This window comes from Ammospiza caudacuta, chromosome 10 (assembly GCF_027887145.1).
Source record: "Ammospiza caudacuta isolate bAmmCau1 chromosome 10, bAmmCau1.pri, whole genome shotgun sequence".
In the NCBI taxonomy this organism is placed as follows: Eukaryota; Metazoa; Chordata; class Aves; order Passeriformes; family Passerellidae; genus Ammospiza; species Ammospiza caudacuta.
The window spans coordinates 17444799-17456982 of record NC_080602.1 but is presented as its reverse complement, the minus strand read 5'-3'; the positions used below and the strand labels follow the sequence as shown (position 1 = coordinate 17456982).

The window sequence follows — 12184 nt, the reverse complement described above, 5'->3', positions numbered from 1 at the left end:
TTTCTTGCTCTTTCATACTGTGATGTGATGACATTTGAACAACAAATGCAGTCTTGGTATGTTGGTCTCCTGGTAGTACTTTTTATATGAAAAACTTGCACATCCCAGCTGAAGTCCAGATGCTGCATTTATGAAGTATTTTGTCGTGCTCAATTTTTAAAAAATATTTTTCCATGCCATGAAATTAATAGGCACCTGGGGAAATACCAACCAACTCTTCCCTACTCCTGCAAATACTAACCTTTCCCAGATGGGAAGGTATTTCTCTTTCCCTTTATTTACCTGCAAGATGTCCTTGCTAGTGCTCAGAATCACAGAGAGAGAAGCAAGCATTAGAAGAAAACTGTACAGAACACACCAACTGCACTAAACCCACTGCATTCTGAGGAGCCATTTACTGCATAAACCCTGCATAATCTTCCCAGGGTCACAGAGTGAGTCATTAGCAAGACAGCATTAAGACAGAGGCATCCTGATTTTTCTAACTACTGTGATTACTTTAAGACCCCAATTTAAAAGGCCATAGGTTTGTTCTGGCAGTGCAGTCATAGAGATAACTGCTCACAGCTTTACAAATTGGTTTTCTTGCAATCATCTCACTAGCACGGGCCTGCAGTCCTTTGGTGTTTTGTCTGTGCTCTGTTCAAAACTATTTTTTTCTACAAAACCCAAAGCAAGCCAGAGCTGAGCAGGAGCCTCTCCTCTTCCCTCCCGTGTCCACAGCTGCCCTGCCCCACATCCCTCAGTGCTGGGACCTCCCCTTGCTGGGGTGACCCCAGGAGCAACAAGCACCCTTCATGTGCTCCTTTATCACCTGTGGCTTCGTATTGTTCCTCAAGAGAGACCTTAGGATGCTTAAAACCAACTGGGTCACCCAGGAAAGCATTGGAGGAGAAAAACTCTCTTTTCTTGCCAAACTTATCCTTATTGCTGAAGTTCCTTTTCAGAATGGGGCTGCTGTAGGTGGCTGCTTTACTATCATTGGATACAAGCCATCTCTGTTAGTGAAGGGAGAGTTTTCTTGTATGTATTTTTCTAACAAATTCTAAATATTTATTTTCAGGTATTTAAAAATAAAAATAAATAAATAAAACATGGTATTTGCATGCACTATGTAGCCCAACAGAGCATGCTGGGAGATGATGGTCTGGCTGCACCCATCCAGCCAGCACAGCACTGGTTAAGGGAAGGCTGGTTCAACACAGACCAAACCATGGAACCCCAGAAAATGGTCAATTGACATATTTTAGATAAAACAGAGACATTTTCTGAACAAAAATTATCCCAGGATTTGTGCTGCAGATGCACTAAAACAGCTATTTGTAATTTTTTTATGATGACCTTTAATGCCTGGCTGAAGATGACTCAGGCAGGTACAGCCCCTCCAGAGGGAAAGCCTTTAGCCACACTGCTGACACTGGTGCCAAAGGCATGGCTGATTTTAAAGTGGGAAAGCAGCATGTTGTGAGAGCTGTGTGTGTCTGATGTTTCATTTCATATAAGAAGACATCCAATGAAGAAAACCCTATGCTAATAAAAAAGAGAATTTTTTCTTTGGTACTAGAAAATATATATTGCGCCATTATAGCTTTGGAACTTTTTAAGCACCATATTTCTTTTTCCTTCCGATTTTTTTGATAAGATACAACTAGGTGCTGTTATAGTGTTATAACATGCACAGCAATTTCAAATGATTAATACCTTGACAGCATAATCTTGTAAAAAAATCGTTTTTATCCACTAGCTAAAATTAACTTTTAATTAAAAGAATGTTATATTTGTTTTCTGATACTAAATTACCTTGATTATTTTAAAATTGTGTGGGATCTTGGCACATACTAAATATACAGCATCTATTTTTCTGTTGGGCTTTAACTGTCTGCCTGAAATGTGAGTTAATAAGTATTTAGGAATGTCCTGCTATGTGAGTTAGCAATTAATTTGGTCAGGAATTAGCTCTGACTTTGGTAATCTACATTGTAGAAGGAACACACTACCTCCTTTCAGAATCGTATATATTTGCACAAAATTGGTATTTTTTTGACCTTAATAAGAAAGGTTTGCAGGAACTAGAGCCCAGCTGGAACGTGGACGGAGCCCCAGGGATTAACTTTAGTGCGTGGTGTTGGTGTTGTGTGGGCAGCCTTGACTCTGTACTGAGCTCTGCCCCCACATGCTGGTTACTCTGATTTTTGTATTCACCTCAGGGGGCCAAAGGTCACTGACAGACCCTGACTCTGCCCCAGGGACACAGAGCTCAGAGTGGCTGAAGAGGACACACAGGACCCTGGTGTGTCACCCCAGCCTTTGCAAGTCCTGCAGCCAGGGAGCGGCTGAGCCCTCCTGGCAGAGCTGCTGCAGGCCAACAGAGATTTCCCCCACAGTAATCCCACAGCACATCTGCACCAATAATGAAATTACACACTCAGTACATGGGAATATTTTATTTTGACTTTACATGCGGTGTTAAAAACCCAAAGAACGTATTATTTACACATCCACAATACAAGTTTACAAGATATCTATACATGTTAAAGTACTCTATAGTAATAGAGCAGCTTCATTTAAGGGTTACTTTTTTTATGCCGTACCATTAAAAAAGATACAATCTGCGTTTACCTTTGCACAAATGGATAAAGCATCTTTTATTATTAAATTAACAGAATAAGGACTAGGTTGAATGTTAGAAATTTCAACATAAATACTGAGAGAACTCACATTACCATCTACAAGGCAGCACAATGTTACAGGAGGTTATCAGGGTTCACATACATTTATCTTCCGGGTCACACAAGTCTGTATTAATATTTGTAAAGTGAATTCGGATCAGTTTGTGTCTTCTGACAACTGAGTACATTTTAATAGTTATTAATCTGTAGTTTTTTAGTTGCAAGACAGAAGTGTTTAGGAAGAAAGATCATTGATTTTTGGATCCAGAGGTCTCAGGAAATAAATGTCCCTTACAGCCTTACAAGAAAAAAATGACTACTTCTATCCTTTATTCTTTGTTCTGTAACAGAGATCCAGTTTTTAGTGACTAACCTTTTCTCCCCTTTGAACACATAACATAAATCTCCACCGTCTCTGAAACCCGGTGCAGTTATTTGTCCCACTAATTCATGAATATTCCTCTGCCATGGTTATTTCTATAGTTATGTTCAATAAACAATGTGGTAGTGTGTAGTTTGCAAGCTAAAATAGCCATCTGTGTTGAACATCAGCTGCAAGTGGATACTGTAAACCCTACTAAATAGCTTACACAACTTTAGCAGGTGTTCCATTACCCTAGAAACCTCATTTGATTTCACATTATAACTGTTTGATCCTTCAGAGAGCTGGAGTGGAATGTTTATCATGGTAAGGTGATTTAATGCTGCTGTCTTCTTGGACTGTAGGCTGCCTTTAGTTACCATTAATTATTCTTGTGTTTTATCTTTTTTTTTTTTTTTGGGTGCTGTTGAGAGGTTTTACAACTGGCACTCGGGAGATATGTGCTATAGTGAGAACACTTGACAGATTTAATTTTTTTTTAGTACTTTTATCATTTGCATGAATAAGGCACAAAATGCACAGATTCAGGTAAACTCACACATAATATTTACAGAATATTGTCATTACCTGCATGACTTTGGAAAAAAACAAACCTTACTTTACACAACAAAAACAAATTGATTGCACTACTGTTGAGTTTTCACAGACTGCTTCTGCCAGGCCAATTAATGTTTCTCCTTTTTTATTGACAAGAGTCTATCAGCGTGTAGGGCGTTATTAAATGCAACAAAAACGTGACCTTCTCCAGTTACACCGGCGTTTGCCAAGTGAACTGACAATTAGCTGCCCTCAGTGAGAAGTACAGGGGCTCGAGTTCACAGTGGCCAGGTATTGGATGGAGGCACTGTGGAAACACAGCAAAACTCCCCCGTTCCAGCCCAAAACACTAGATTTGAAATGCACAGCTCTGAATCAATAGCAGCATAACAGAATTATGAAGAATTAACCATATCTGCACTCTTTGACTGGGTGGCTCTTTGATGCAGGCGTTCCCCTCGGAAGGCTGTCAGAGATGCGCAGTTCATCCGTAGCTGGCTCCAGCTGAGCCCAGCGGGCTGCAGAAGGCAGAGTCATCTGTTTGTTCAGTCATGCTCAATGTAAACAATTCCATAGCATAAGAGATGCAATGGGAATCTAAGTACATCCTAGTGTGTACAGTACACACACACATCCACACACACGCACAGCTTTATCTGTGGCAAAAACAAAATGCCACACACATGGAGAGAAAAAAATAATGCTACAGTTGGGCCAGAGACTTAATTCCAGCAAATTGATTATTAACCCAGCTATTCATTGAGACATTACCATTTTCTGACATTTGTGCAAGAGGCAAGGTGAATGCATACATAGTAAAATGTTCACATTTAATGGGAATGACCACACTTAATGGCAGTCTAAAATGGAACCCATTTTTCAAGTATTTGCTTACTGATTTTTTCCCAACAACTGTTGTTTAGCTATTTAGAACAGTAACGTAGCCCCCACCCCATTGTGCTACATGTCTCCTTAGCTCCAAACAAAAGAAATGTAATGACCAGCACTTTCCTTTGTTTTTTTTGTGTTTGCTTGTAGCAAGTACATGAAGTCTTGCTACAGCTACATGTGGCAAGACACAGATGTTGCTCAAGTAAAGACAGTTTCTTTGGCCACTTTGTTCTCCTTATTAACAAGCAAGTCTCTGCCTTATGTGTCTACCACAACATCATTTCAGAACCTGTACAGGTCAGTGCCACACTCATTTCAGCACAGACATGTCCTAGTAGCTGTATTTGTTCAGTGGTCTGACTGGTGTCGTCTGAGGGACGAATGAGGGTTTTGGTGGCACGTCAGGTTTTAGGGAGGGTGTCCTCTTTACTCCTGTGCGAGGCAGGGTGCCATTGCTCGTGTAGCTGCTTTGCCTGGACAAGGAAGGCTGGAGGTGAACGCTGACAGGCGTCCCTTGCATGTAGTCCATCTTAGTGCCTGCTGTGGGAGCTATGTACCCCCCACGATTAATACTTGGCTGTCTGGATAACAAAACACCATTTGGTGAGTTCAAGTTTTTAGGAAGGGCAGATATTGAGTGCCTCTGTGAAGAATTTTTGTGATAACCCCTCTGCCTTTCCAAAGAGGTCATTGGTACTCCAGGAGTGGTGGGAACATCCACTCGTTTTGTGGGACTGTTTCTTGGCAGAGTCGATGGAGGAGAGTATAAAGACGCCTCCCTGTTGGGAACCTTAGGTGGGATCTCAGACATATTGCCCATTGGATCCAGCATTAAAGTCTGGTGGGCCACTTGAATATCTCCCATAATTGCTTTGGGATTATTAGTAGTTTCATTTAAGTGTTTCAGAAAATCATTCAGGGTGTTCCTGGAATCAACAGATCTCCTGTGGTCTCTTTTGCTGGATGATTTTGTAAGTGGATGATCAATATGTTGCATCTTTTTGTCTGTCTTGTGCGCATTAGAATTTGAGAAAGATGTGTTGTAGTCATGGGTAGCATTGGGAAGAACAATAGCACTGGGAATATGTCCATGACTTAGAGGAGAGTGGGGTGGAGGACTAGAAGGAAAAAACTGAGGGCTTTTTAGGGGGGTTTCCTTTCGTGAAGCATTGAGGTTACCGTGCGCTTTGTCCGACTGACTCTTCATAGCCTGCAGAGTCTTTTGTTGGAGAACTGGAGTAGATTCAGGAGTTGGAAGTGCAGCTAATTCTGGAGGCTGTCCCCTGTGGTCCATCATCATGGACTTGGTATCGCTGTTTGGAGGCAACTCCTTCCTGCTGGTCAGCAGGTTTGTGTACAGTTTGGGTGAATCAATGTTCTGCTGATACTCCTTGACAGGGCTGTCAAACAGCCCATTCAGTTTGGCAAAGCTCCCGCTGGAGTCAGTGCAGGACTGAGCCGATTCCGCATCTTTGTGTATTTTCCTGGATTTCCGCACAAATATATCCCGGTAACAGTAAACGGCCACTCCCGCAATAAAGGCTCCCAGGACAAACGCGGCAAAGACACAAGTGATTAGGACATTCATATGCACCATTTGGTTGGACTCTCCTGATTGTACTTCCCACCTCACACCTGCAAAAGACAGGCAGGATATCATAAATCCACAGCTATTTCATACTGACACATTTCAGAAGAAGGCACACTTCCTCATGGAAGTGTCTGTTAAGTGTTTTTAAGTGCTCTGGATGTGGTCTTGCTGTAACTCAGTAGGATCCTGCAATCTACGCCACTGGTGAATGCAAATAATTTTATAAAAATTATAAAATGACTGTGTGTGCACTGACAAGGCTAAACGAAGACTGTCCATTTTCTCTGTAATGAGGAATGCTTGTCGCAGTTTCTCTCCTTACATTATGTTTTGTTTAGCCTGTCCCCAAATTTCCTTTAAGGCTCACAAATAGGGGCCTTATGTTATTAACATTAATGATTTCTGCTGGAAAATTGAGGTTAGAAGGTCCTACTGGGCCAGACAGCAATTAATAACTCATGGATGGATTTCTCTCTCACTTTCCTGCCCAACTCATAAATCAGTATCGAAGGAGAGACAGGATTATGCAAATGTTGTGTAAAAATGTATAACATATGTACTGCATTGTTACAGCCACGCTTATGGAATACAGTAGAAAACTTGTAAACTATTCCACTCCCAGGCTGCTGGTCCTGGAGTGGCACACCTGCACTCATTATACATGTCCAAGTTTGAAGATAGATAATGTGATTCTGTTTTAGAGCACTGACTTTTATTTTTTACCAATAACAAACATAATACTTGCATAACATTATAAAAACAACTTAGGTTAAATTATTAGAGAATGTTAAAACTTTTAGCTTAGACCAAGAAATTGAATACTTGATTAATTTTTTTTATTTGCGTATTAACAAGCTCCCTTTGATTTTTTTTTAGATTTTTTAAAGCAACCACAGACATCTTGCAGCAAAGACAATGTTAGTTTTTAATGAAAGTAATTCTGTTGCTATCCCAAGAGATGTTAAAATGAAAGAGCAAGAGGGAAGGAACAGAGTCACTTTTTGTTAGAGGCAAGGCCTTTGAATATTGTTAATGTTCAGGGTTACAGGTTTTAATGGCACTGTGCAGAGGCAGAAGGAAAATATGAGTAAAGTTCACTAATAGCTATGACACAAAATGTGATTCAAAACCAAGAGCAGATGATAATAAAAAAACAAAACAGAAAATAACTGCAACAAATTAAAATGACAAATGCACGGCCATAATGGCTGATAGGAAACCTGATATGTTTTGTGAATGGTAATAAAACAGAAATGGTTTTTGGCTGGTGAGATTTTTTCAGTAAGTACAGAATTGTGCAAACATGTCTGTCACCTTGTTGTGCTATGCACTGAGAGAGACTTGTGGTAAATTTTGGTTAGGGGATTGGAAGCTTCTCAATCCTGTGGTTGACTGCAGTAGTCCTATTGAATTAAAGTCTCATTGCCATAAGAACCTAATCAAAGGCTCACTTAGCTGAAAGAATGGCTAGAGAAAGATGAACTGCAGGGAGATTAGGTTTCTTGTGTTCAGCTTAAAACCTCTGGATGTCTCAGTATGTACTGAGATCATTTCTAAACTGATGCTCATATCCAGAGGATAAAAATTCAGCAGTTTCCTACTCTGACTCTTGTTCAGGACCATGTTCCAGCAAGTAGAGGTTGGGATATGCCCCATTTAACACACAGATGTCTCATGGAGCTCTGCTTTGTGTTCTGTTTTGCCACCACCCTCAACCCAAATGAAACAAACCCAAAACATAAGCAACCATTCATGAGGACTAACAGTCTAAACCAGTGTTTAAATTACTGCTTAAACAGTTTGAAAACAATAAATGAAGGTGCAGAAGGTAATTTTTTAATGTATCCAGAACTGCCATTGATTTCAAGGGGAGTTTTGGACCACTCTAGGATTAAAAAACTGAGCTTAGAATCTGTGTTTCCCATTATAAGCTCTAAGCAGCACTTTGTCCATGGGATAAGTAGGTATGAAAAACATGATTGCACTGTCTGCATATTCACAGGAAATGGGTGTAAAATAGAGCCCAACAATCATAGCTCTTACATTTAACTTAAGCCTTAGACAATGTTGAGACTATCAGGTTTCCATTCAGCTGAAATGTATTCCCTGGTAAGGCCTTACCCTTTGGGACACCTGATAATGGATCAGAATAATCAGAAGTGTTTGGGTCATCTTGAACTACAAATTTCCGAGAGCCAGTCACTTTAGGTTTCCAGGAACCAATCACTTTAGGTGATATAACTGGGATACTTGCCATTGTGGTAATGGAAGCTGAGGAGAACTCCATGTCTGTGGTGGCAAACAGATTTTTATTAATGTGTTTCATGGCACATCTAAGCTATAGCTGGACACAGTATTTTATGGGAGTTACATGTCAGAGCAAAATGTGACCCCCCCCCTACACTCTGCAGAAGTACAGATGGCTGATTAAAATCAATTACTTCAAAACTGGAAGTATGAAAATAGTACATTTACACTTCAACAGCTGCTAGCCAAAAAGCCAGAGAAGTCAACTGTGAAAGCAGTGCAAAAGTTAAAGCAAGCAACTGTGGGGGTAAAAAGCACAACTTAGTCTACTTAATTGCTATATTCTTCACTGGAGACAACATACTTGGCTGCCTTTTAAACATCAAAAAAAAAAGAAGTTACTTGGAACGATGCACACTCATGACAGGTTATGCCTGAGAAACCAGATCAGCTCCATTACTGCTATTATGGTATACCAGGAACTGCTGAATGAGCCATTTCTGCAGGTGGGGATAAAAGGAATGTTTTTAACCCCTATTTTGTAATGGTTCCTAAGGAACAATCCTGCAGAGATTCTGGCTCCTCTGTAATATGTTTGCTGAACAGACCCACCACAGCCTATGTGAAAATGCACAGAAGAGGAAACTCATAAAATTGTGTTTACAGTCCAGTCTCATTTGCACCCTTGAGTATTTTGTGTTCACTGTCCCAGTAGGTTTAGGCAGGAAAGTCTATGGCTTGAGATCAGACTTGAGAAATGTACTTCAAAAGCACACTCATTCAGGACTGAAAAATAAGGTTCAATTGTATCTGTGTCATAAAATACCACTTTCAAAATTCAGTTGATAAGCACTCATAAAGCCAGGCAGCATTTCTGTGTGACAGTTTTGTTTTGTTTCCTTAAGTGAGCCTCTAACTTGCATTGTGGGTAAATAGATCTGGAAAATATTTGTCTCAAACATTACTTCTTGTCAAGTTACAGAAGTGAAAATGTCAGAAATCAAACCACCAATAATGTTCTTGTGGCACTCTTACAAATTTAACATACAAATAGATTATTGTCTTATTTGTCAGTCAGAAATTTGCCCTTGGTTTGAAAGCGAAGGCCCAAGTTCCAAAAGCAAAGACTGGAAAGTAAGGCCTGAGTCTTGCTCCTGTTGAAGTCAACACAGGTGCTGCTCTTGAGTTCAACAGAGGAGCACTGGGTGTCCCTGAACACCAGGGCTGGTGGTGAACACCTTATTAGAAAAATCACTGGAGGAGAAAAGGATGCAAAAGTCCATCTGACAACAATGCACAACATTTTTTTGAAGCCACTTTTGTCTACACAATTTCTCATTCAGCTACACAGTTTGCGATGTTAAATTTTTTTCCACTAGCACAAACTACTTAAAGCATTTCAAAAATAAAGAAATACACATTTTAGAAAATGTGTATTTGTGCAAAAAGCTTGCTGGGAAGGAAGGAAAAGAGAAAAGGAGAGGTAAGGGGGAAGATGATGAAGTTCTGCCATTCATCTACTAGAGATGACCAAGAGGGGCATTCACAAACACATGGCTGGGGATCAAGAGTAAAGCTTAGTGGACTTCGTGCAGTGAAGATGTCATCTATGTTAATCAGGCTCTTTAATAAAAGATGTCTCAATAAATAATGAGCTGTTAACATGCGGCTACACAGGGTGAAGTGCTGAGTGAGAAGAGTCTGACTATCTTTACCATCAGTGGGAACATGAGTAAAAGCACAAAAATGGAGGATTGCCAACTGTGCAAAAGGAAGGAAAAAAGGGCTGAAAATGCTGAACTGAAGGAAAGTAAAGGTCATTAATTCAAAAAAATTAAAAAAAACTAACCAGATGTTGGGTCGCCAAATATTTTGTAATCTGGTGTAGCTGTAGTAGGCAAAATTTCTAAAAGAATTAAAGGAACAAGTAATCAGTAAAAAGTAACAAAAAGAAAGCAAAAGATCTCAAACCTGAGTAATGGAAAATAAAAACTAAAATATCACTGGTTACAAAAAATAAATTCTTCAATACTTTGCTGTAGACCCCAAATAGCTATAAACTGGTGAAGGAAAGAGAAAAACTCTGCCACCCAGGACTAAAAAGCTCAGCTTTGTGAACATTCACAGTAACACCAGGTGATGTGTTCATCATGTTACTGAAAAGCTCATCAGAAATTTAACATCCACAGTGAGGTGTGGCCACAGACTATGGTGAGACATTCCAAAGGAGCAGCAGTGACTGTCCCTTACCATGGCAGTCCCCAAGCTGCGCCGTGTTGCCATATTCGACATCTTGGACGTATCCTCCAGTGCTGTGGTTGTATGAAACAAACAAAGAGAACCTGCAATTAACAGTATTAGTAAGGATACAAATGGAGATTTTTTTTTTCCTGGAAGCGGCAGATGGAAACATACACAACAGCCAGTGTATGGCCCAAAGGATTGTACAAAATGTACAGGGGATAGTCTGGCTTTAAAACTATCTCTGTGTGCTTATGCCAGGAAAGAGAAGAAAAACAATCCCATTTTTTAACAACTACATCATGTCTTCTCCATTGGGCATGCTCTTGGGTTTACATACAACCCTCCAATTATACCAGTTAAAATTTGCACTGGCCTGCTACAAAGGCCTCTTTTTAAGATACAGCTGCTAGTGCACCATATATTACAGACTTGATTTGTGCAAAATGCCTTTGGTATGCATATATAACACCCCAGCTCCACTGCAGAGGCATAACCTTGCTCTTCCCACTGTGAATCCTGTGCTTTCATATTTGCAACTGCCTGTGCCCTGACCACGAGCATGTCTGGGAGGGGATACTGTGTCCTGTCCTCTTGGAGCTGCTCAGGTTTGCATGCTGCAATTTCTTGCCTTCCTGCTTCCAACTGCTCTTCCTACAGGTCTGCCTGTCCTCCTACACATCTAAAACTCCTACTGAATGCAAGTCTTCACCCAGTGGTTCCAGAATTAGGCCAGACTTAGCATTCAGTTCTCTTACAGATACAGTCCACTGGGAAAAAAAATCTTTAAAAAAACAGAGATTTAGTAACTGTGTGCAAGGGAAGAGCACAGGGCATGAGCTCATGTAAAGCATATTTAGAGATGCTGGGCTAACTTAGAAAGGAGTACTTACAGCATGCCTGGTGTCACTCTTCCACATGCCTCATGGTCTAACCAGCCACAGTACGGGTCCCGTGAAGCAATACACGCCCTTGCAAGAGAAAAACCCCAAAAGATCATGCATTTTTAACTTCCTTCCAAAAAAATGTTGGTGCCCTTGCTTTAGGGGGGATCAGGAAGGGAGCCATACTTTTTACATGACCCGTGACGCTCACACCGACTCAGGGGAATTCTAACGACGCAGCTGGAGAATGCCACGAACAGAGCATGGTGGTCTCTGTCCAGCTGGAGGGAAATGACTCTTCTGTCCTCCTCACTTTCTGCATTACACCTGGTCGGCAAAAACAAGAGCAGGCCACTGCTTTAGTGACTGTAGTACTTTGTGCACTAAACATTTTATTTATTGTCTGTGTAGCTACTGAACAGAAACTTCTCACATACATAAATGTAACCTGTGACTCTTTGCTGAGACATTGCTAAACAAACCTCTGAGTTATCAAATGCTGGATTCTGCCTCCTGCTAACATCTAGGTGAGAAGTTTGCAGAGCTATGTAGGAAAAAAAAATCCAAATCCATTTTCTTTGTTTTCTCAGTCAGCATAAGTATCATGAGAGAGCAGAAGAGGAGTCCTGTATTGGATGGCTGTAGAGTTTAACTGGAATGCTTCCACTCCCAAATTCTTTGTGCCAAAAAATAAACAACTTTAAAATGATCAGATATTGGTTATACACTATCAGCCACTCTT

The 12184-nt window shown here is 40.5% G+C and overlaps 1 protein-coding gene across 2 annotated transcripts in view; it reads right to left on the bottom strand.

The window, feature by feature from the left end:
• Positions 1–2439: 2439 nt before the first annotated feature.
• The window catches only part of SEMA6D (semaphorin 6D), a 31067-nt gene continuing 21322 nt past the window's right edge, over positions 2440–12184 (bottom strand). For both annotated transcript variants that reach the window (XM_058811040.1, XM_058811041.1), the window contains 6 exons: positions 11629–11769; positions 11452–11529; positions 10568–10659; positions 10167–10223; positions 8192–8359; positions 2440–6114 (listed from right to left, as the gene is read on the bottom strand). In XM_058811040.1, the coding sequence (XP_058667023.1) occupies positions 4811–6114; positions 8192–8359; positions 10167–10223; positions 10568–10659; positions 11452–11529; positions 11629–11769 (1840 nt within the window). In that variant the 3' untranslated portion in view covers positions 2440–4810. The remainder of the gene's footprint in view (positions 6115–8191; positions 8360–10166; positions 10224–10567; positions 10660–11451; positions 11530–11628; positions 11770–12184) is intronic.